General features: G+C 39.5%; 1 protein-coding gene across 1 annotated transcript in view; it reads left to right on the top strand.

The window, feature by feature from the left end:
• Window positions 1-2,222: 2,222 nt before the first annotated feature.
• niban2a (niban apoptosis regulator 2a) overlaps window positions 2,223-26,225 on the top strand; it is a 193,445-nt gene continuing 169,442 nt past the window's right edge. Inside the window, exon 1 of the mRNA XM_043720003.1 lies at window positions 2,223-2,465. Coding sequence (XP_043575938.1) covers window positions 2,411-2,465 — 55 coding nt within the window. The 5' untranslated portion in view covers window positions 2,223-2,410. The remainder of the gene's footprint in view (window positions 2,466-26,225) is intronic.

Here is a 26,225-nt window from a genome sequence, read left to right as displayed (position 1 = left end):
CAGTTGGCTGGCTATATTGTATCAAAGTGTTAGCCAAAATACTAATGATCTGCAAATTAATTAATGTTGCAATTCTGATTTTAAATTATATGTACAGAAACACTGGCCTTCCCTTTATGAGAGTTTTTGCCCACCTGACTGAATTACATTCTTGTGACTCATTGCCTCTTGTCTATTGTTCTAGATATAAAAATTACTGTGATTCACTATCCATACCACACCCATCCCAGATTTCACTGTGATTATACTGTTGCCATGGTAATGAAATTGTACCGAAAAGTGAAACAGTTTACATGACTTCTAATTTTACCTAATGCTATCAATTTAGACACAGACTGTGAAAAGCACATGGGAGGAATGTCATCTTCCAATTCAGCCATTGGGTTAATTCCCTTCTGTGATCTCTGTGTTCAATTACAATGACAGCTCACCTAATAGAGGAGCAGATGTTGTTAAGCAAACAGGAGAACAGGTTAAGCATCCTTTTGCTTCACACAAAAACAAGAACAGACTGTGCTATGAATGATAGTCACATATGCTCTGTTATAGCATTCATAGCATATATAGTCTCTCTCTCAACAGATATGAGTGTCACTGTTAAAGGTTAACAATTATTGTCCATCCCCAATTTCCCTTAAACTGACTGGCTTGTTAGGCTACCTTTATAAATTCACTCATGGAATGTGAATGTTGCTGCATGGACCAGAATTTATTGTGCATCCCTTGAGAAGGTGGTGATGAAATGCCTTTTTGAACTGCTGTAGCCCATTTGCAGTAGGGACACCGACAATGTAGTTAAAGATGGAATTCTGGGATTTTGACCCAATGATAGTGAAGGAATTTGTGTTGCAGACGTTTCGTCCCCTGTATAGGTGACATCCTCAGTGCTTGGGAGCCTCCTGTGAAGTGCTCCATAGGAGTCTCCCAAGCACTGAGGATGTCACCTCGACAGGGGACGAAACGTCTGCAGCACAAATTCCCAGCTCGGCGAACAGAACCACAACAACAAGCACCCGAGCTACAAATCTTCTCACAAACTTTGAACAGTGAAAGAATGACAATATATTTCCAAGTCAGGATCGTAAGTGGCTTGGAGGGGAATTTGCAGGTGGTACTGTTCCCATGTTATTGCTGCTTTTGTTCTTCTAAGTGTTTATGGGTTTGGAAGGTGCTGTTTAAGGAATCTTGATGAATCTCTGCAGTGTACTGCTGCTGCTGAGCATTGGCGATGAAGGGAGTGCGGGTTCGTGGAGGTGTTGTTAATCAAGCTGCTGCTTTGGCCTGGATGATGATCCAAGATTGTTGAGTGTTGATGAGGCTGCATTCATCCAGGCAAGTGGACAGTATTCCATCACACTCCTGACTTGTGCCTTGTAGATGATGGATAGGATTTGGAGAGTAATGAGATGAGTTACTTGATGCAAAACTCTTAGACTCTGACCTGCTCGTGCAACTGCAGCACTTATAGGACTAGTCCCGTTTCTGGTCAGTGTTAACCCCAGGACAGTGATGGTGAGAGATTCAGTGATGGTAATGCCATTGAATGTCAAAGGGAGGGGGTCACTGCCTCGCACAAATGTCACTTGTGTCTTGTTAGCCGAAACCGGGATAGTGTCCTGCTGCATTTGGACATGGGCTGTTTTTAGAGAAGAATTGAGTCAATTAGATGGTTGTGTGTTTGGGGACAGATAACATAAGGCAAAAACGAGGACTGCAGATGCTGGAGATCAGAGTCATGATTAGCGTGGTACTGGAAAATCCCAAAACATTGATTTTCCTGCTCCTCAGATACTGCCTGACCTGCTGTGCTTTTTCAGCACCACCCTAACCTTGACGGACAACAGAACTCTAGCTTCAACTAGTTTATTGCTAAATTTCTACCTCAACACCATTTTCCCATAACATTTCCACATCCCTTTCTATCTTTCATACCTGGAAATCTATCAATCTCAGTCTAGAATATACTAAATACTGAGTTCCCCAGCAGGGGGCTTCAGACAATTGGCCCTGCTCCTTGGTTTAAGCTCTTCATTTGTTTGGCTTTTGCAGCAAAAGGACGTATACTACAACTCTGATCCGACCTTTTTAGTTGTGCCCGAAAACCATGTGTGTGCAGGAGCTGCAGCTTTAGAAAGTTTAAGGTAATAGCGCATGTGTCATTTTTAAACCCCACCCCGAGCAGAGGGAGGGAGGGGAATGTAAGGATTCAGCCGTGAGATTAAAACTTGTTTAACAAGGAATAAGGGAGGGGTGTGTCGAGCGGGGAGGGAAGTGTTTGGAGAAGCTTTTCCTTGCGCTTGTGCAAAGAGCTCCCAAGTCTCGCCTCTCTGGGAAGCTTTTGTATCTGTGTTGGGTGGCCAGTCTCAACATTTGCAGGGGGAGGTCAGTGCTGTGCGGAGAGTGGGACGCAATGGGAGATGTAATCTCAACTCACCTTGATGAGAACCGGCGTCAGTTTATCACAGGTATGAGGAACAAGCCGGACCTTTCTAATGTGAGCTCAGAGATTTGTCTGCCTCGCGTTGGGCAACTTCCAGATTGGTAAACTTCACGTGAAGATCTAAATGAGCCGAATGCTGTGAAACTTTTGTTTGTCGAGAATTGTTTTGTTCTTAAATTCCCGGTGTGAGTTTCTTGATGGATATTGATGGGGAACAGGCAGCATTCTGAAGCGCTCAATGCTGTTCTCTGGGGAGGCTACTGGCTGAGAAGCTGACCGGCTGTGGTCTCTCTCTCTCCCCACCTTCACCCCCATTAGATAATTTTTATGTTTCCACATGGACCACACAGGCGAGAAAGACAAGTAACCACAACCCGGGACTGGATTTCCGTTCTATCTTATCAGGGGAGTCGTCTTCTGGGCAGGGAGAGGTTCCCTTTAACTGGTTGTATACAATGAAACAGTGTAGGGATGTGCGGTATTACTGTGTGTTAATTACAGGAAACACATAATTGAGGTTGTTTGTGGAGTTTCAGAGTTCATATCTGAAAGATGAGAAATATTCCGCCAATTTTACAACCCTTATCTTAACTCCAGCTATTACAGTTACTAAACTGCACATGTAAGGAATCCGATAGTGTGGTTTCCAATTAAATAACAACACAATCTGCATCTCCTCTAGTTCCTCGAGGCAGCCAGGTACACTGGGCTCCAAAAGCGTTAGCTTGTTTATTTAGGACCTCAGGAAGTCCTGAGACAGCAGTGCAGACTGGTCAGTTGAGCCAAAGGTGGTATTGGCTTTAAAGAAGTTTAAGTTCCAGCATAAGAAGAGGTTTTCAAGCACCTAGGTTAAAAGGTTGAAGGTTTGTGCCATTGCTGGGAGAGTGGAAGGAGGGTATTATGGATGCCAGCATTGGTACTTCCATGGACAAAGACCTCAGGAGGTAATAGAGGTCAGCTTTTGTACAAGGTAGGGGTAAAGCTTTTGTGCAGAGGAACGGGGAGTCCATGAGAATGATGAGTAGAAGTAGAGTCATAGAGATGTACATCACAGAAACAAGCCCTTTGATCCAAACTCTTTCATGCCGAACTGATATCCTAACCTAATCTTGTTTCTGGATTAGTGGTGCTGGAAGAGCACAGCAGTTCAGGCAGCATCTAAGGAGCTTTGAAATCGACATTTCGGGCAAAAGCCCTTCATCAGGCTTTTGCCCGAAACGTCGATTTCAAAGCTCCTTGGATGCTGCCTGAACTGCTATGCTCTTCCAGCACCACTAATCCAGAATCTGGTTTCCAGCATCTGCAGTCATTGTTTTACCTAACCTAATCTTGTCCCATGTACCAACATTTGGCACCTATCCTTCCAAACCTTTCTATTGATGTACCCATTCAAATGCGTTTTAAATGTTGTAATTGTGCCAGCCTCCACCATTTTCTCTCGCAGCTCATCCCATATATGCACCACCCTCTTCATGAAAATGTTACCCCTTAGGTCCCTTTTAAATATTTCCCCCCTCACCCGAAACATATGCCCTCTAGTTTTGGACTCTCCCACCCAGGGAAAAGATCATGCCCTTCCTGATTTTATAAGCATCTATAAGGTCACCCCTCAGCCTCTTACACTCCAGGGAAAATAGCCCCAGCCTATTCGGCCTCTCCCTATAGCTCAAGTCCTCCAACCCTGGCAACGTCCTTGTAAATCTTTTCTGAACCCTTTCAAGTTTCACAACATCCTTCCAACAGGAGGGAGACCAGAATTGCATCCAATATTCCAAAAGTGTAGTCAAGAAATAGAACTTTTCAGCCACACCCTGTCTTGCTCAAAGTTCTGTGTGTGCAAAACATTTAATGCAGGGGTGGAGTACAGGAGCACTGTTGGAAACTGTGAAATTTGCAGTACCAAAGGCTTGTATGAGGGTGTTGTGGTTTTAATATTTCTGTTAGTATTTCACTAAAGTGAGCACCTCTTCATGTTTTAAGCCCAAATGAGAGCTGCTTGAATACAGCAGACAGAAGTCCAATTTTTCATTCTGTTCACTCTTGGTTTTCTTTCCATGAGAAATCAGTGAGAAATGGTGGAGTAGCTAAGTGCTGATTTTCCATTTATCGTTACTTTCCCAGCCTGAGTCACTGCCATATTTGAGTGACTAACTCGGCAGAAAGACTTGGTTCAAACTAGAACAGCCCTGGTCTGTGTCACTTGGGGTTAATGTTTCCCCACAATTTTACATTGGATTCTGATGTGTGTGCCTCTCCAGTCTGATTCAGCCATTTAAACAGCAGCATCAGACTTGGTCAGGAACAGTCTTGGCCTGTGCGTAATGGGTGAGAGCTCGACTTGGCCACAAACAAAACAAATGACACCTTGTCTGTTTGCTGTTGACTGTGTTTTCTCTTCAGTCATGCAGAAAGCTGCTGCCAGCTTGTTAATGTTGCACTGCGGCTTTGAGTGTGTGAACTACAAGTGAAGAGCTGTCATTCATTGTCTGCAGGTTTTCTCAAAACTGACAGTAACTGTTTTGGTTTAGGGAAGATGAAAGCTCACCACTTTGTGATACACCTGGCGCTAGGAATATTCTGAGACACTTCTTCAGGCACTAAGGTGATTAGGAAATGATTAAACACTATCAATTGAGAAAGAAATAGTGATACTGAAGATCTCATGAGTAATCTAAGATTTAGACTTTGGAACCTACACTTCTACAACAGACAATCGACTATTTGTAATTAACTTGAAAAGTTTAAGATTTAGCAGGTTAGGTACGATGTATTATCTATATTTTTAAAAACATACTTCCCATGATGGTTGAAGGTGGCTCACTTATATGGCCGGGGGCGCACCAACATTGTCATAATGTGTCGATCTCAGTAACTTGTAAAGACGTCCTACTGCTCTTTAGCCAGTATTTTAGGGAATTCTTCTTTCATCTTTCCTATTCTGCCTTCATATAGAAGATGGGCACTTGCTGACGAACACCACAGTGCGGCATGGTGACTCAATAGTTAGCATTGCTGCCTCACAGCACCAGGGACCCAGCTTCAAATACTGCCTCGGGCAACTGTCTGTGTGGAGTTTGCATGTTCTCCCTGTGTCTGTGTGGGTTTTCTCCCACAGTCCAAAGATGTGCAGGTTAGGTGAATTGGCCATGCTAAATTGCCCATAGTGTTAGGTGGATTAGTCAGGTGTAAGTGTAGGTGAGTGGGTCTGGGTAGGTTGCTCTTTGGAGGGTTGGTGTGGATTTGTTGGGCCGAAGGGTCTGTTTCCACACTGTAGGGAATCTAAATCTTAAAAAAAAACGCCACCTGAAGAAGCTCATGCCCCTTAACAAGGACACATTAATATATTTGAATTCTGTGGGCTGGTAGTTTTCATCATGTTGATCGTTTGTATGAACCTTTCTAATTGAGCGCAAGACAGGTCCCTAGCTGTAGCAATGGTCACCACCTCTGATCATCTTGTTGAGATCAACTTTTGATTCTTTTCAAACATTTTCATAGTAAAGAAGTGTACACAAGGTGCCAGACAATTCCTTGACTTCAGTGGGGGAATGTACTGCCTCAAAGTATATTCAAAATATAACCTTTGTGACTATTACCTTTATAGTATTGTTGTGCTTTTTGCAGAGAGGGGGGAAGCATCAATATGGTATTAGCTAGGTTTATGAGAAAGTCATACTGGGTGGAAGATGCTAGTTTATTGAAGGCTGTAATTTCTTACAGTGCTCTCTTTGTTGGGTGCTTATTAATGCTAATGATATGAAGTAATGTATTGCTTTCAGCACAAGTGGTGGCTGAGTGAAAACTGGGTGTTCTGACATATAGCAAGTATTTCAGAATTACCCTTTAGTTTTTCAACAGGATTGGAAGTTACCTCATTGCTTTGGTTTGAGATGGTCTACCCACATAGCTATGGGGTGAATAAATGCTGCCAGTGGTTATGAATAACATGACCAAGTTTAAAGTAAACAGTTTGGGGACAATACAGATCATTGTTTTAGAGGCTAAAATGTGAACTTTGGTCCAAATGAGCTGAAATCTACAGTCTGCTAAAATGAAGTAAAAAGTAAGCTTGAACACTTAGTTATTAACAAGCAGGAGGCTGGAAGAACACAACAAGCCAGGCAGTATCAGGAGGTGGAGAAGTCAACGCTTCAGCCTCCTGCTTGTGTACCTTTTTTGGATTCTAGCATCTGCAGTTTTTTTTGTATCTCACTTAGTTAATAACAGCAACTTTTATTTTAATTTGACAACATCAGTGCCACCATACAGATGGCAGTGATTCAATATGGCATCACATTATGACATCCACCTCAGTTAATAAATATCCTTATCAGCAATGCTGTGATGGCCCATGAATTATGAATGAATGATTTTCACTAGTTATTCAATCTTCTGTGCTGATGAAGCGTAAGTCATAACTGATTTGAAAAAAATGTGACTGTTCTTAGCACCCACATTAATAGCATGGGGAAACTGGACTTAGTGATAGCATACACACAATTATAATGTTGTCTCTACTGAATATTTGAAGCTGATAATTGACCCTGATTTAGTGAATTATTGCATTAGCTAAAAATAATTATTTTCGATAAATGAACCTGGCTTGAATTGCAACAATGTTTGTGTGAATTTGCATATCTTGCATCTCTGGAATTTTTGGTTGTTCTTTTTAATGGCAAGGTTTTGCAGGTACAATATACTTGCAATGTATTTATGAAAACTATTATAGGGTGGAGTAGTGTGAAACAGGAATTGGGTTATTTTGCTTCAGTATCTTGTTATTTTACAGCATAATTGTGAAATTTGTATTTAGTTTTATTCCATAGAATATATAACCATTCTGTGTAATTCACTTTGTTACCTTTCACCTAATGTCTCAGAATGTATTTGCAGCCTATATAATATATTTTAAAAGGTAACAGGATTTGTCTTTTAATGTTCTTCTATTTCCTGCACTAGTGGTGATCTGTTACAAAGCTTTGGTGGCTAAAGACCAAAAGTTTATGAAGAACTCTTATAGATGAAAGAGGAGTGAATGACCAACACCCTGTGCTGTAAAGCCAGAGATACTTACTGAATGAAGTATTGTCTGGACTTGTACATTCCATTATGGATTTTTTGATGTCAAAATTCCATTGTGTTGTGACAAGAAACTGGTTCAATTTGAACAAGTTAGACCATGTATGCATCACACGTTGCAGTTATGTCACCTCTTGACCTCTTCAGGAAGCACAGCCACTGTATTTCAGTGGCTCTGGTTTTGATTTCTATGTGGGATTTTATCCCAGCTATCATGCTGCTGTGCTTACTGCCGCTCGAAGTGAAACGTTGTGCATTGCAGATTATACAAAAAAAAAGCCTGTTGAAATAGTTGGTACTTGAGCTGCCATCAAGGAAGAATGATTTACTTTTAGAACAGAAATGTTCTCAGGCTGGTAATACTCCTGTGTGCAGAATCTGTTTTTTTTTTTTAAAATAGCATTCCATAGCTCTGACTGTGGGTTGTTTTCTTTGGACCCTTCCTTGGTGGTTTAATGAGTTCTCGGACAGAAATTTAGGCCCATCTGGCACTGCAGCGAGTCATCGTTTTAAATGTCTGATTCAAGACTGGGTCTTGTGCGTACTAACCAAGTTCTTTCAGTAAAATGTTATATGAGAAATATGTGCTTTTTACTCAGATGTCTGGGATTTTCAAAGGACTGCAGTCTGTTTTGAGCTGCTTTTCACTGAGTACAGAGATGCAAGATGAGACTGTGTTTTTAAATGATCAAACTGCTGATAAGCTGCTGAATAATTTCTTTGCTTCCAAAAGATATTAACTGCAAACTGTGCTGTTGAGCCCTGATTAACTAGTATATCAGTCAGTGCAAATATGTGAGATGTCGTCCTGAAACTGAATCAGGCTATGAATTGGTAGTTTTTCTTCTCTTGAAGTAGTGAAACTATCCACCCAGTAATCTATTGTGGTTTCTCAAAACATCTTAACTGGAAGCTGCATAATATGGCTTTCTAAGTGGTAAGCTATGGTTAAAAATGTTTCCATAGATTGTGGTCCTTTTAAAGTTCAAATGAAAAGCTGGAATTCATGAAGATTTGCGTGATGGATGATTGAAGATTTGGGATCAGTGTGGGGAATAGAGGAGAGCAAACCTATTTGATTTTAGCTGTGATAGGCTGCACTGAATTTGAGCCCTGGAACCCTGTAGCGCATAATCGCTCATGCCTAGTGAACATTGGTTATGTAAAAGTACCTAATTTCCTCAGGCACAAGAGGCTGATAATTGTTGCTAACCTGAGTTTCATAGAGGGGTTTGGGAGGAAAGAGGCACCATGGGTTGCTTTGGGAAAATAAGTGAGTAGAAATGTGCATATTTCTAAAACAGATGCATAAATCATAATATCAGATGAGATTACTTAGTGTGGAAACAGGCCCTTTGGCCCAACAAGTCCATACCGACCCTCTGAAGAGCAACCCACCCAGATCCATTCCCCTACACCTAACACTACGGGCAATTTAGCATGGCCAATTCACCTAATCTGCACATTTTATTTGGACTATGGGAGGAAACTGGAGCACTCAGGGGAAACCCACGCAGACACTGGGGAGAATGCGCAAAACTCCACACAGACAGTTGCCTGGGAATTGAACTCAGGGTCTCTGGCGCTGTGAGGCAGCAGTGCTAACCACTGTGCCACCATGCCACCCACAAACATTGTGATTAGTATTGCACAAGTCAACCTTCCACAGCACCTCACATGTAGTTGAGACTAAATCTGTCTTCGGACAAAATGGAGGAAAATTGTACCCAGTGTGTTTGCATAATTTAATGTTAAAGGAAAATTGTGATGTTAGGACATCTTCTAACATTTTAGATTTTGATAATAAGGTGGAATTGATTGAAGCACTTTAGTTTTGCCTGTGCAAGTTAGGAAACTGAGAGGTGCTAAACTGAAATGTGAAGTGGTCACAAGTGATGAGAGGATGTAATTTAGAGTTTGACATGTTTGTAAGGATATTTGCATTCTCTAATTGTGGACAATTTTAGTGTTAACAATAGCATGTACAGAACATGATAACAAGTGGCTCGCTAAACTTGTACTTTCAGCAAGCAACGTTTGTCCTCCAAGATCATAAACTGAAAATTCAGATGTGCACTGACCTTTACTCTTGTTGCACTGCATAAATTCCTGATAGGAATGATGGTCTGTAGTCAGTAGTTTTCACTATTTGTTGCATTGTAACAAGGATGTGTTTGAAACTGTTTTCTTAAAAAAAAAGGCCTGCAGTTGACTTGAGGCTTTGCTGATGGAAAATAGGTTGACGTTCATTCATTACAAAGTGTTATACCACATAATGCTTGATCTAATATGCAATTATTAAAGCAAAGCTCTTTTTAAGTTGGCCTCCCTCTTTAAATCAGAAGCCAATTGTTTGTTACAATTGTGTTTTTTTGGCCAGGCAACTTGCAGATTTGGAATGTGCTTGTTCATTCGTACTGCACCTCAAATACCCAACGCTTATGATTTGATTTGTCTCTGTAGCGCAGTATGATATTTGTATGTAATGGTTATACTCTATAATGTTACCTGTGGCTCTATTGGTAGCACTCTGTCTGAATAAGAGATTTGAGTGTTGAAGACCCACTGAACATCTTTGGGATAAATCAGGCTGACTGTCCATTGCAGCATTGAGGCGAAGCAACATCCTGCTAAATCTTTTTCTGAACCCTCTCCAATGTAATAATTTTCTTCCTATGAATGGCAACTAAAACTGCACTCCATACTCCAAAACAGCCTCACCAAAATCCTGTATGATCACATGATGTCCCAACTCCTATTCTCCATGCTCTGAACTAAGAAGGCAAGCATACTAAATGCTGCCTTTATCACCCTGTCTACTGACCCTCTCTCTAGGTCTGTCTGTTTGACAACACTCCCCAAAGCCCTACTATTAAACTGTGTAAGTCATTTCCTTGTTCGTCTTATCGAAGTGCAAAGCCCTGCATTTATCCACATTAAATACCATCTGCCTGGCCTTGGCTTATTGACTCAATTGATCAAGATCTCTTTGGAATCCTAGATAACCTTCTTCAGAAATTGCCTTTTAGAATGGGAATTGTCCACTTTTTGGTTCAACGTGGCATTACAGTGTACCACAACTTTGTGCTGTGTAGAGATGTACTACAATCTCATTGAAGAAGAATGTGATAGCTAGTGGGTTGAATCACTTTGGACAGAAACCAGGTCTGTTCATACTGCCTTAGATTAAGGGATTGACCAGACTATTGGTCTCCTGCAATTTTGTGTTTTGATTCCAATTGCTTTTAATATATCCTGTGGCCTCACTAGTCAGTTGAACATTATGGATGTCTTGCCAGCTGTGCTAAGCTTGACTGTCCTTGAAATGTTTTGTTCATCAGACCGACAGCTGGAGTCCCTTATCTCATTGACTTCACCATACTTGATCTCGAAGGCTTTGTTATATTAACTGCCTAAGCATGCATTAGTGCTTGTAGCGATTCCTAAATCTGTATTGGTTAAAAATGAAGAGGGTGTTTGTATTTGTCACACTGCTCCATTTAGCACTAGCCTATTTGCTTATTAGGTGGATTCTTACTACAAGCAGTAGAAGTAACAAGCCAGTAATGAAGAAAATGTTAAAGGTTTGTAAACTAACATTGTTGATACCAAGGAAAAATCATACCTGTTTAACATTCTCATGAGCTTGAGTGAAATTTGTCATCTGTGTGCCTTGGTCTGATGGCTTTCACTTTGCTTAAACAGTTCAGCACTCAATTTAGACTTGGCTCCAAGAAACCCTATCCTTTTGCTGGGGTATCTTGACCAGTAATCTATAGAAAGCAACCAGGAATAAGTTAGCAGTGGGTTTTGACATTCCCTCCACTATCTGTACTCTGATAGGAGAAAAGGGCGATTTTGTTGGGGAGGGTGGGGGTGGGGGGGGATGTGGTAGTGTGAGGACCAGCACTGATATTAGAACATTACATTTATTTGATCAAAACTTTTTTTTTTACTGACTTTAATAGCATGTCCTCAATGTGATTATGGTATATGGGTGTTTTAAAATGTTAATCTGAAATCTACCTCCTGTAGAGAAGAGGATACTGTTTTTAAGTAGGCAAACCTTTGCTGAAATAGCAGGGGAATCTTGACCAATACAAAACTATCATGAACATAGCCCCCTTTGTCAAGTGAAACACTGCAGTGCACAGTATAACTGGCAATGTTGCGGAGGTGGTGACAATTGGTACAACTGGCCTAGTCATCCACAACCCCAGGCAAATGTTAACGGATCTCTTGTAGAGCAGAGGTAGTGTCCCTACCTGTGGACCAAGAAGCCTAGTTTCAAGTCCCACCTGCTTCAGATGTGTAATTACATTTCTGATCAGGGTGAAATATCTATGAGGAAGTGTTTGCTGGGTTTTGTTAACCTCCAGAATCTTGGATGAAACTTAGGCCTGTTGTTTTGCTTGCAGCAGTTCTTCCAAACTTTCTGCTTTCTAATGCAACCAGAAGTTGCATTGTAACTTGATTTGAATTGTTCCTACTATGCCTTTCTTACACAAGTATCTCTGGTGTTTTGTCATGCTGTAACTAAGTAACTGCACCAGCTGAATTATTCCAGTTTTAAAATTTTAAGAATATGGTAGCTTGCTTCACCTCTTTGTGAGGGCCATCTTTTAACAATGTTAATTGGTTTGATTATATAGTATTTAAAATGCATAAAGTTCCATGTACAATGGAAACCAGCATTTTCATTGTGAAGTTTTCATTTTCATGTAGCTGTTCATTTGCAGGTCTCAGTTGCAGGCAACAGTTCATATGTGAAATGTATGGCACATCAAAGAGTAGAGAAAAGGCAAGAGAAGAAAATATTAATGTGTGGAAATGATGGTCCGAGAATACCAGGAAGAGACTAAGGAAAAGATCTTGGAATACAGCAACAATCAGAACTAGATGTTACAAAAATAACAAGGACAAAGCAAAATATATCTGTGCTTAGCATTCACAACAAAGTAAATTCATTGATGTAAATAATTACAATCTAATAGCTATTTAGTGTTATTTGGGTTCTGAATATTGAGGGATATTTATCATTCACAACAATAGAGGAAGACAGGTGAAGGGGTAGCACTGTTAATGAAGATGTAACTTTTTTGTGATTGTCAGAGATTAACTTGATTCGGGAGATCAAAATGTAGGATGGGTTTGGGTGGAGATAAGGAAGAGTAGTGGAAAAAGAGGAAGTGGCATAGATCCCTGTAACAGTGTGCAATGTGAGAAATATTATGTGCTTGTTTGTGAAAGACAGCAATAACATTGTGACTTTGATTTATTTTCCAGTTTATACCTAAACTGGATTGGCTTGAGCACCCTGGATTATGAATTTATGCAATGCTTTTGAGCATTCCTTGCAGCAGCAGATTTTTTTTTTTGGAACGCAGGCAGGTTATTTTACACTTGGTATTGTGGTGGGAATGATATAAAGACACCTCTTTGCAGGCAATAATTTAATGTCTAGTTTATGAAGGAAAAGATTGGTTCCAAGATTTATATTTTAAATTGAAGTAAGGGCAACTATGGCCATGAAAATTGAGCGAGTTGAAGTGAATTGGCATACTGGACAAGGGGGTAGATCAGTGGAGATAGTGGCAGGTATTTCAAGTGAATATTTCAGAATATTCAGGGTTACTGTATTTCACCTGTGAAGAAAAATTCTAAAGGGAGGAGATACTAGGCATGATTAACTAAAGAAGTTAGGAAAAGCGTCAAACTGAGGTAAAAACATACTACTGCACAAAGATGGTGGCAGGTCAGATAATGGGTCAAATATAAAGAGTGACAGTACATGACAAAAAAAAAATCAGGAGGAAGAAACTTAGTGTGTGAGAAGTCCAGCGAGGAATTTCAAGACAATTTCTACATGTATGCAAAAACAGTTGTTCCTTTTAAAGTGAGAATGGGAATTAATAGGTGATAATACTTAAATGACAGATGAAAGGAATAATTATTTTGCTTTATACCATAAGGACATAAAAGAAGTTCCACTAATGTGTGTAAATTAGATGATGGAAGGGAGAGATAAAAATTTTGTGAAAGGTATTCATGAGAGAAACAATACATGGCACATTGATTGGACTGTGGATTGACAGGTCTTTGAGTCTGGGTGGACTCTGTTCTCAGTCCATAGAAAGTGACGAATCATGTAGGAGGCTACCAACAGATGTCAATAGGTTGAGTGAGTGTGCAAAAGTCTGGCAGATGGAGCATAAGGTGGAAACTGTGAGCTAATCCACTTTGGCAGGAAGGATGATTAAAAACAGTATTACTTAGAGATTGTGCCTGAAATCCTGAGCAGCAGAGACATTTAGGCATTCTAATGCATGAGATGCACAAAGTTGGTATGCAAGTAGAACAACTAGGCAGAAACGGTATCATGGACATTGTCGTGTGTTTGATGGAATCTACTTGCCTTGACAGGTGTGGCTCCAACAACACTCAAGAAGCTTGATACCATTCAGGATAAAGTAGTTGCTTGATTGTAAATGTGGTGCCATTTGGTCCCTCCATTATTGATGCTCAGTAGCATAAGTGTGCGCCATCTATAAGATGCATTGCAGAATATTATTCAGCTTCTTTTAGAAAGTATCTTGGAGAACCTTAACCACTACCCACTAGAATGACAAGGGCAGCAATATGTGGGAATGCCACAATTAAGTTCCCCACCAAACTACACCAAATCTTAGTTTGGAAGTATATCATCATCCCTTCAATGTCACTGGGTCAAAATCCAGAAATCCTTCCCTAATAGTATTGTCAGTGTACCTAAACTAGTATATTGTGACAGTTCAATATGGCAGTTCATTATCACCTTCTTGGGGCAATTTGGCATCTGCAATAAATACTGGCCCATGAATGAAAGCAAGTGATCAAGAATGTTGATTGGATGCTATCCTTTCATTGAAAATCAAAATGAGGATGCTATGCTTCAGTTGGCATTGGTGACACTCCCATCTTGAATACAGTATAATGATTTGGCCTCTGTAGGGGAGGACGTAAATGCATTGGAGGCAAATCAGAGGAGGATATTAGATTTGATAATGGGTTAAATTGGCTGTATTATAAGGATACATTTGACAGACTCTGCTTGTTTGCACTGCAGTTTAGATGTGATTGGTGACTTGATTAAAATGTACAAGATGTATGATTGATCCTGACAAGGTGAATGTGAACAGGCCATTTTCACTTTTGGGTCAATCCAAAACTAGGGGGCATTATATTAAAATGGAAGAATAGGAAAAGTTTGGAGGAATATGGGCTAGGTACTGGCAGATGGGACTAGATTGCATTGGGATATCTGGTCGGCATGGACAGGTTGGACCGAAGGGTCTGTTTCCGTGCTGTACATCTGACTCTATCGCTCCAATTGCCCCCTTTAGGGATCTTGAGAAACTTGGTGTGCGGCTTTAGATTCTCCTTCTGAAGGTGGGACCATTTGAATATTATTAAGGAGGAGATAGATTCTCGTTGGAGGGTAGATGGGAATGTAAAATTTAAAACACCGGTCAACCATGAACTTATTAAATGGAGCTTGATGGGCCAAAGAGTCTACTTCTACTGTTTTTGTATGTGCATTTGATTTTGTTGTGAATTCTTAATTGTAATGCAATTTGAAGACATTCTGAGACGTTACAGGGAAGGAAGGGACCGGAAAGAAATCGCTGAAATGTAATTGTGAAATAAAGGTTGATTTTTTTTTTTGTTTCCTGGAATTTTGTCCCCCTATAATTGGTCAACCAAAAATGTACATGCCATATGCAATGGCTGGAATATTGTCACAATGAAGTAAAATCACCTGTTGTATTTAAAATGACAAAGTTAAGCTGCTCATTTGGTTTTGTTGCCTAAAAGTCCATTTACTTTTGCAGTGAAATATTCAACCTTGAACATGCTGACCAGCTTTATCATAGGGAGGTTAGAATAGAAACACAAACCTTTTTAGGGGCCCATCTTTAAATTGAACAATAATAAATATTAAACTACAATAGAACAATTTCTTTACTGTGAGAGAAGAAGTTGATTCGGATTAAATGGCAAGAACAGAAATACTTTATCTCCCTAATACCAGTAGCTATTTGCCATCTCTCGGTAAACTGACTCTAAATTAGTTGTTTTTAATATGATCTGTTTTTCCTTCCCTCTTATTTGAAGGTTAAATATGTATTATAAAAAAAATCCGCTGACAATGTGAACAGTGTGTAAATAAACACTGAACCCTAGGAATGCAACATTTTCCTATTAAAAAGGAGTTTGTTCAAATGGCTATGCCAAGCTTTCGGACATGTGACCGTTTGCTAGTGTTGTGCTTTTTATGTCAAAGGCCTCAAGTCATTCTAACTTCTTGTTTTGCTTTGTGGTAATACAACTTAGATGTTGCCATTTGAATGCCTCGTAGGTTGTAGCAGAGTTAATATAGGCAGTTTAACTTGTGATGATACAAAAGGCACATCAACATAGGTTTTGCTATGCATTATCTCATCTGAAAGGCATGTTTCAACATGTATTTCTCCCAGTCCTTCCCATTGATGGGCAGTCCATCTCCTCAATTTTGGTTTGTGGGGCAGTCACTGAGGGAATCTCAGATAATTGGATGTTTCAGGTGCAGAATGTTGACTTTTAGTGATGTGTTACTGATAACTTCACTCACAACACAACCACCCCCTGTGTCAGAATTGAATCAGTTTGTTTTTGTGAGAGACTGACAAAACAGACCTTTCCCAAAGCAAGTAAGAAACTTGTGTCCTAAAGGCTTAGATCCTGACTGGGCAGAAACTTTAAAGCTGAGGAGTCCAATGGCTATTATTCCATTGCAAAAGCTGAACATTTTCAATTGGTTATAACCCCTCTCCTTTTTAAAGGCACTTCAACAATAACTGTTTACTTTTCTCAGCTTGTACACAGGAGAGGAGTTCAGCCTTGTGATACTTGAACATCAGGCTTCTACACTGAAGTGACATGAGGTACAAGCAAACGATCAATAAGATAATTGAAACAGGGCCACACACTAAGGATGATAGACCCTGCAATTTGACCCTGATGGAAGGGTTTCTATTTCTCTTAATTTAGGCTATTGTCATTTTTAAGTAGATTTGACACTTGAACAGGCTGTCAAGCTTGAGTGTTACTGTACTGGAAGTAAACACTAGCAACTAATGAGACTTAAATCAATGGAAAGCTGTTTGGCGCTTGATGAAAAATACCAAATGTATTTAAAATAAAAGTTTTCCAAGCAGTTAACCTTCAATGTTTAGGCCAGAAAACAACTTAAATTTAGATAGTAGAAACTCTTGGGAGCAATTAGAACGTTTATAGGGGACGAAGCAATGTTCGGAGTTAAGGTTAGGTTAGATTATCCACAGTGTGGAAACAGGCCATTCAGCCTAACAAGTCCACACTGACCCTCTGAAGAGAAACACACCCAGACCCATTTCCCTCTGACTAATGCACCTAACACGATGGGCAATTTAGCATGGCCAGTTTACCTAACCTGCACATCTTTGGACTGTCAGGAAGGGAGCGATCCGGAGCACTCGGAGGAAACCCAAGCAGACACTGGGAGAATGTGCAAATCGAGCCCGGGTCCCTCGTGTTATGAGGCAGCAGTGCTAACCACTGGAAAAAAAAACAAGATCCTTTCCTCATACAGTCTGATTCATCTCAGCAGACTGAGAATGGCATCAATACAATGATTTGTCAGGCTGAAGAGTGGCTTCATAGAGGCCTTCATAATTATGGAAGGTATTGATATTCTGGCTGTAAACATGAGTTTCATCCCTTTTTTGGGAGGGGTGACTAACAGCAAAAATATAGATGCAGTCATAAATTTGGGAGAAATGTCTTTACGCAGTTAAAGCAATGAGGAGGAATTCATTAGTAAAGTGATTGAGTTAATAGCGATCTAATGAGCAGATGGATGAACATGAGTTAGAAATGACAATGCACCAAGTCCATGTGCAATTGCATTGAGTTGCTGACTATTCCAAGTTCTTCGTCGTTGGGTGAAAACCCTTGAAAACTCCTTTTTTAATATCACTGTGAATGTACCTTCAGCACAGACTGCAGCAGTGCAAGAAGGCAGTTCACCAAGCAAGATAATAAGTGCTGGCCTTAACAGTGATGTCAGCGTCCCATGAATGATTAAGCAGCCTTGTGCACAAAGCAAAATGTCTCTAACAGCAGCAAGTTGAATTGCCAGTAATAGACTTCAGATGTTGTTGGAACGTTTGGCTTATCCTAGCCTATTTTAAATAAGATCTGTATATATCACCTTCAAAAGGCAGATGTAATATTTCTCTTCATAAGAGTGCTGGTCTGCTTTAAACCCTCCTGTCTTAGACTAGCAGTATATCCATACCATTCTGACACCCAAAGTGAGATTTTCAGCAATTCAGCCAAGCTGTGTGTTTATGTTCAATTGTTCATTATATCAAATCCGCTGTTTAAATTTTATTCATGTACCATCTGGGACTGAGTGCGTTATATTTAACTTTGCATTTTCTAAGTAAAACACTTTTTTTTTTCCCCTCATGGAGAGCTCAAGTTGGTAGTGAAACTGCTGTTTATAAACAGGCAATGTTCCTTTTCAAAAGGAGCTGTAGAACTCGGGCAAGATTTAACCATGGGATATTGATGACGTAGTTCCAAGTTCAATTTCCAGTCTCCACTGAACCTCATGTGAAGGATTCAAATCTTTTAAAAGACTTCCAGTTAACTGTATCACATCAAAATATCAGTGATTCTTTACATAAACAAAGCTATTACTCACTCATTATGTTTATTAGGAAAATTTGAGATTTAATTAACTCTGAGCATTGGCTCAATGGTAGCATTTGATTCTGAGTGACAGTTCAAACTGGAAATTTGAATTGTAATTAAAGTTGACGTTTCAGTGTACTGCTGTGGGATTGTTGTACTATTATAGGTGCTGTCTTTTAGGTTAAACATATTCTGCTTGTAAATATGGGTTTCCTCACGTACTTGGGTGTGAATGACTTTCTGGTTGTGCTTATTGAAGAACAAAGACATTTTGCTAGTGTCTTGCACAACATTTTATCCCTCAGCCCATACCCTTTCATACAAACATAAATATGGATATTTTTATTTCATTTGTGAGGTCTTACTATGTTAATTTGCCATGTTTGCAACATTACAACAACTTTGCAGAAGCACTTTGTGATTTGTGAAGTCTTTTTTGTAAAGAGGACATAAAGGTCTGATGTAACTGCAGATTTTATTGATAGCAAAGCTTCCCCGTACTAGATATATTTCCACCCCCTCCCATGTTATCCCAATCCCAAGCCTCCAAGTCGGCACGCCCCCCCCCACCTGACCTATCACTCTCTCTCTCACCTTCATCCACCTATCACCTTCCCAGTTACCTTCCGATCCCACCAATCCCGCCCCAACCCACCAGCCTCATTCCTGATGAAGTGCTTATTGCCTGAAATGTCGATTCTCCTCTTTGGATGCTGCCTGACCTGTGTTTTTCCAGCACTGCACTCTCAACTCTGATCTCCAGCATATGCATCCCTCACTTTCTCCTATATACAATTCTTAAACCCCATCTAATGAAACATGATGTGTCTATAAAGCCTAGTGACTTCCTTCTGCTTTATCTTTGATGTAACGAAGATGGGTCTTCCTCCAGGCGTGGGTGGTCTAATACCAGGGGACGGAGTCTCAGATTAAGGGAGTATGTAATTTTTCACTGAAATTTTTCACTTGGAGAAGGTGGTGAATCTCAACACCCAGAGATCTTGGGATAGAGAATTTCAATAATTGAGTATGTTCAAGATGGAGAGTTTTAGATACTAATGATATTCTGAGATGAGAGTTGTGTGGGAAAATGGCTGGTATCGAGTTAGATTACCAACTGTGGTTTAAGAGTGGGAGGGAAGACTCTGTGGACTGAATTGTTTATTCCTGCTCACTTACTTGTTTCCAAGCTGCTAAAATTACCGGATTGGTTTTTTATTTCCTGTGCACTATTTAATATACTATTATCAACAATGCATGACTTTTATAAGCATTACATAAATTCTGAATATCTCTGAATTTTAGATCTCTTTCTGCAGAGTCCCTTGAAAATGCAACATAAATAGACATGCTTTTTTTTAGTGCCTGGAGGAAATCTGGTTTTAAATCTCTCCCCATTGCAGTTCCTTCAGATGCTGGCTGAAAATAAACATCCTGGCTAAAACAGTTGAAATAATTTGAACATAAATTTTGAGAGGAACTAGGTTTCAGCACTTCAGTGGTTTTGCCAATCATGTTGTCTATCTTTGTGGAGGAGAGCGTTACCATCGAACACTTTTTATTGTAGATTGAAACATTGTACGGTAACTAGCTGTTTTCAAATTTTACTTTCAGAAACCTTTCAGAGCTTTAAAGCAAAGTTTAAAAGGATATTACTGCACAAAAACAGAGTCCATGCTGTTGTTTCTTTTTTCTGGAAATGAGTCACCTACTGTGTTCACTCCATGTATTTGATAAAGAGCGATGCTAAATCGTAGTTTTTAATCTCATTTGAAAATAAACGTGGACCTTATTGCAACATTCTTTTGTGTAAGACAATTCCACATTACGCTTCCAGTGCGTGAAAATGTTTCTTTGGACCTAGCTTCTTTGATAAATTTGTAAATTATCTCCATTGGAAAACTGCAAAAGAGCACTGTTCACCTGTACAAGATTTAAAAAAAAAAAATCTCTGATCAAACTTTTCACCTCGTTTGGCTCCAGAATGAAAGCTTCCAAGGTCTTTCTTCATATCTAGATTCCTCATCCCTTAATCATCATACTTTTAAGACAAGGCTTATTTAAACAAATGGTGAGGCAGTAGACAACAATGGTTTAAAACACTGTGAAGTGATGTTGAGCAATAATTTCCTGGTTAGATCCCCTCTCTCATGCTGAATTTATAAATCTTGGCCACATTGGAATTCTTGAAGCAATTACATTTGCTTCTTGTACACAGTCTCAAGAAACAAAGACCAATCAGTTGTTCTCTGCTCAGTAGTTCTGATGAGACCAAAGAACTAATACTACTTTTTCAGTGATAGGGGATATCATGAGAGAAAGTGAGAAGAATTCTCCGACTTCACCAGATTATCTAATGAAGACGTACGTGCCTTGTGTGAGTGAATTTATGTAGAAATGAAAATTATATTTTGATTGCGGTTTGTTAGCTATAATTAAAGGAATACTTCCTAGTGAATTGTAATCCTATTTTTTTAACTCAACATAGAAATGACCATTGTGTAAACTATGGCTACTTCTATAACCCCATGCTTGTTGTCCATGTAGTTGGATTTAATTTCCCAGTAATGTCAGATTGCTGGATAATATGGAGACTTGTCAGTTCCTGAATTATTATGTTCAACAGCAGTTGAGAAACAATTGCCAGCTGTTAGCCTCAGGAAGCTCATGGGAACAATGTTTAGTTTTCATGCCTGCAGTTCACCATATTGGATTGGTTTTGCCATAATCAACTTCAATATGCTTGCCACCTCAGTTTGAAGTTAACATTCCTGGAAGATTAGGTTTTGGTTTTCTTCTGCTTCAAAGTAACTCGCATGTTTTCCCCTCCTCCACATAATCCTGCCAAATCACTTCAGAGAAGACATTAAACGTCCTGAACTGTCTCCTGGAAAAGCAGTTATAGATGAAGCTTTGTTGTTGTTAATGGTTGAACAAGCCCTCAGTGGAGACTGGAATTTAAGAATGTTTCTGCAAACATTCCAGTACTGCAGGATCAGATTTCCTGTCAGTGGAACTTTGCACAAATGGTCTATTTGTGTTACAGTGCTTGTAAAAGGACAATATACCATGATTTAACTCATGACTGCACTTTCACAATGTAACATGAATTTTCATCAGTTTGTCTGTGAATCTAATGGTGTGGAAATTCTTAGGCATTTGGATTTAAAATTACAGCTTCCGATTCACAAGGACTAGCTCCAAATATATGTATTAGTTTCCGTAACCCTCATATATATATATATAATCGTGGGTTCAAGTAGTACCCGATGTGGGTGTCAATATGAACCCGGTAATTGCAGGCTAGTTAAGTTAACTTCAGTATTTGAGGAACGTGTACAAACAATAATTCAAGACAAAATGAATAGTTGCATGGACAAATGCAGATTAAGTACAGAAAGCCAACATGGGTTTCTTCAGGGAAAATTGTTACCTCACATTAGTTGAGGAGGGTAATGCTGTTAATGTGGTGAATACCAACTTCCAGAAGACATCTCTAATGCTGCGCAGCAGAACTGTAGGTAAAACTATCGCTTGTTGGTGTTTGTGGAGGGGGATTTGCATGTGTGGAAGGATGGGAGCAAGATGAATACAAAATTGGCTGAATGACTCCCCCAAAAAAAGGTTGTGGTTAGTGGATGTTGGGTTGGAGGAAGGCTTGTGGTACAGTTCCCAGGGCTCAATCTTGGATCCCATTTTTTTTCCTTCATGTGTATTAATGACCTTGACTTCAATTCACAGTGCACAATTTCAAAATTTGTGCATAATAAACTTTAGAAGCATTGTGAGCTAAGAGGAGAGTCTTGTAGAACTAATTCAGTAAGGCATCTTGGTGAACAGGTGACGGACAAAACACAGCAGTTTTTGTTGTTTCTCTGCATTCTTCCAATAAACCTTTAAAGTAGCTGCAGGAACAAAGGGATCTGGGTATTTGTTTGCATATGTCAGTAAAGCTGGTAGGATAGTTTGAGACTGAGGATAATAAAACATGCAAGTATCTGAAGTTGCTTTATTAAAGACATGAAGTACATGAGCAAGGAAGTTATGTTGTTCAGCTTCACCTAGAGTACTTTATTCCATCCTGGGCACCACACTTTTAGGAAGGATGTAACTTCATTGAAGAGAGTGCAGAAGAGGTTTACAGGATTGATACCACAGCTGAGAAAATCCATTTTATGAAGATGAATCTGAAAAGTTTGTATTGTTTTCCTTTAGTAGAACAGAAATTGAAATGAGATTTGTTGACGTGTATTCAAAATCATGAGCCGCCTGGGTAGAGTGGATGGGGTCAAATGGTTGCTACTCATGATAGGTCTGAGAACAGTGATGTGTTTAAATTAATTGGAAAAAGAAGCAAAGCAATGAGGAAACCGAACATAACATAGCAAAACATTATGGCCTGAAATGCATTGTGTGAATTTGGTGCAGACAGTTCATTTGGAGCATTTAATGTGATCTGAAAAGGAAGAACATGCATAGTTAGAGTGACACTAAAAAAAAATGAAGACTGCAGATGCTGGAGAGTCAGAGTCAAAGTGTGGTGCTGCAAAAGCACAACAGGTCAGGCCACATCTGAGGAGCAGGAGAGTCGACATTTTGGGCATAAGCCCTTCAGGATGCCACCTGACCACCTGTTCTTTTCTGACACCACACTTTTTGACACTAAGTGAATTGTTCAGTCAGAGCCAGCACGGAAATGATGGATTGAGTGACCTCTCCAAACAATTAGTGTTATTTGTAAACTCAGTACATGGTATTGCATTCTATATAAAATTCTTGATGCATATTTCCTTTCATTCACAATGGTTAAGTCTTACACTATGAACCTAGCAGATGTTATTACTGGACAGGTCAGACCCCATACTGAAATCTGAGTTAATAGATGTATTTTATTTAACAAGATGGTCTTTCAATAAGGGAACTGAGTGCTGCAGATTTGGTTTGAACCAGAAAATAAGTTTATTATGAAACAAATTAATAAACTGAAGAATACATCTTAATTTGATTTCAAACCACAACAGAAAAAAATCCGATATTTCCCTTTATGGTACTGAAATATCAGATGGTAGTAACTTCTCTACTGTATGTAGGGTTGGCTTTAACTGTTTATTTTAATTCCCAGTCTTGAGAGTTTGATTGTCTTTTTCTTGATTTCTCACACAATTGAGATTAGATATTCTTAGCTTCAAATAACCTCAACAGGGTTATATGTACGCGCTCCCGAACCTGAGTCAACTAAAACCCTTGCACTGAGGTAATCTTTTTTTCCAGCATTTCTGAACTAACTTCTTCCTCCAGGGAAAGACTGCATTCTTGCATCTAAATCCAGCCAGGACTTGTGGACCAAACCAGAGAGTTTTCCAAGCTATGTGTTTTTCCCCATAACATGCACTCAATCAATTCCTGATTTTTCTAAACCAGAAGCAAGCTAACTTTGGTTCAACATCCAGATTCTTAAAATAAATGATATCACAATGATTCAAGCAGTGCATGTAGCAACACCCAGTTTTTACATTTGTTTGGCACTTTTGTGGCTGTTTAGGAATTGGAGTAATATATATCTAGTAGCATCAGTATGATAAAGGAGAATTGTCATTACGTAGGAGACAATGAAAACTGCGGATGCTGGAGATCAGAGTTGAGAATGTAGTACTGGAAAAGCACAGCAGGTCGAGGAGCAGGAGAATCGATATTTCGGGCATAAGCCCTTCATCAGCCCTTCTCCTGCTCCTGTGATGCTACCAGACTTGCTGTGCATTTCCAGCACTACACTTTGTAATTGTAATTACACGTGTAATTCACTTTTTGTCTGTACGGACTTGCTAACCATATAGTTGAAAGGGGCAATGTTTTCTTTCTCCAAGTGAGCTTGCACTGGTGCTTGAGAAAATGAAGTATTTAGCCTAACCTACCATTCAGAGAAAAAAATCCTATAGTCCAGTACGAACCACTTGACAACTGGCTTGATGCCTGGAATTTGTGGTGGTGTATTGTGTTAAAAAGCTGTGAAATACTTTAGGGGATCAGATAATGGAAAGCTGAAACAAAAGAACTGAATTTATTCATTCTGTGGACATACATGAATCCTAAAATTGTTGTAGGGTCTAACATGTTCCTGAGCTTGAACTGTTTCATTCCCTTTCATGTTTACATTTAAATTTTCATTGTTCACAATTCTTACCCAAATAGTGCACTATGACTTGGTTAAGAAGTAGCTTGCAGTATAGTTTATTGAAACAGATTTATTGAATGTTACAGGCCCAAGCTAATGCTTAACCTCGGCATAAACTTCTTCTCACCATTGTTTATCAAGCCCCCATCAATATATCATTATACGGTATTCCTTTCTGACTGGTACTTGCCTAGATTAGTATTAAAGACATCTGTACCAATTACCTCTTATTTATGTTAGCAAGTTTTGCATTCTCTGAATTTCTGATTCGGTTTATTACTGACTGTAATATATGATAGCGCTAACTCTCGTGTTGGCCACAATTTGGAATGTGTTTCCAACTCCTTTACTGAACTCTTTCTGAAGAGCTTCCATCATTAGATTAAGCCTTGAGAAAACAAGAGCAAGCTGCTGCCTTGTTGTGGGTTTTGCCTCCAGCAGGGTATTCATGTCTGATGCAGAAATACTTATGTTATCTCCTATAATAACATAAGCAGGTATTGGTAACATGATGCTGAAAGAATTCAACAGACATTTTTATTACAACTCCTGACATGTATGTTTTACAGTCACAAGCATTTCAGTGTAAGGGGTAATATTAAGCTATTGAGTTACAAACAGTAGTATGCTTTCACCAGTGTCATCCTTCAAGACGTCTCAACAAAGATGGAGTCTGAGACCTATGTTCTCATGTTGGGTTAGTGACCATGACATGGAGTGTGAGTCTTAAAGGCATCCTGCATAGGAAATGTGAAACACAACATAGTGACCCTGAACTGTCCACTCCTATATCTCACCCTGGACTCAAACAAAAAAACTGAGCCCGTGCCTCAGCAATTTAAAAAAATATGTGGGACCATGGGACTGCAGCACACTGTGCCATCATGTAGTCCATATTTTAAATTGTTTCACTGATTCCTTTAGTTTCCCTTTAGTATTGATAGTACAAGTTTTATATCTAGTATAAACTATAAATAAAGAATTGATTGGTATGTGGAAAAGATAGGTAACCCCAGTTTGAGTTTGGGTTTCCTTGAGAATGTAATTTTCTGTTGGTGTTGCTACTGTCTGTACTATGGTCTGTAGGCTAAGCAAAGGTTGACTTCAAGTCATGGGAAGAGAGGATGGGAAATAAGGTTTGTTTATCAAAGTTTGAGTCCCTGGCTCTTCACCCAACTTCTTGTCGCTCATACTGTCTCTGACCCCTTCTCTATTGATTTTTTTTTTTGCGGTGTAGTGTGGAACGGTTTTTCTTTGTGAAACAGCTCTTTACTCAGCACCACTTCCATGGAGGCCCCTCATGGATGGTGAAAAAACGTTTGAATGAGATTCTTTAACACCACCTTCCTTTTAATGGGGTCGGTTGTAATTAGATGCAGATCTTGGCAATACAGCGCCATCCCTCCATTTATAGTATGGTGTTTTAATTGGACTGTTGGTTCCCAGTGGGGAAAGCTCATCAATTTGACCATTGTGGCAGCTGTATGCTGTTTGTGTGTTCCCTCTGTTCTTGATCAAGCTGTCAGATTGAGTAAATGAGTAAATCTTTCAGGAGAAGAGGAGGGAAATAATGGCATCAACTAATTCTTTGCACTTCCAGTGACTGAATTGCAATGCAAAATGTTCTGAACACCTGTTGAGAGAAGTCCAGCTGAGGCCTGGCAATCTTTTCCTCTTTGGTAATTGGCTTTCCCTCTCAATCCTTCCCCTTTTCTGATTTTTAAAAACTTAACATAGCAATTTTTTAAAGTCACTAGATCCACTTTTGTTACCTCA

The sequence above is a fragment of the Chiloscyllium plagiosum genome, chromosome 30 (assembly GCF_004010195.1).
Source record: "Chiloscyllium plagiosum isolate BGI_BamShark_2017 chromosome 30, ASM401019v2, whole genome shotgun sequence".
NCBI lineage: Eukaryota > Metazoa > Chordata > Chondrichthyes > Orectolobiformes > Hemiscylliidae > Chiloscyllium > Chiloscyllium plagiosum.
The sequence above is the reverse complement of the archived record's forward strand: the minus strand, read 5'-3'. Positions and strand labels throughout refer to the sequence as shown.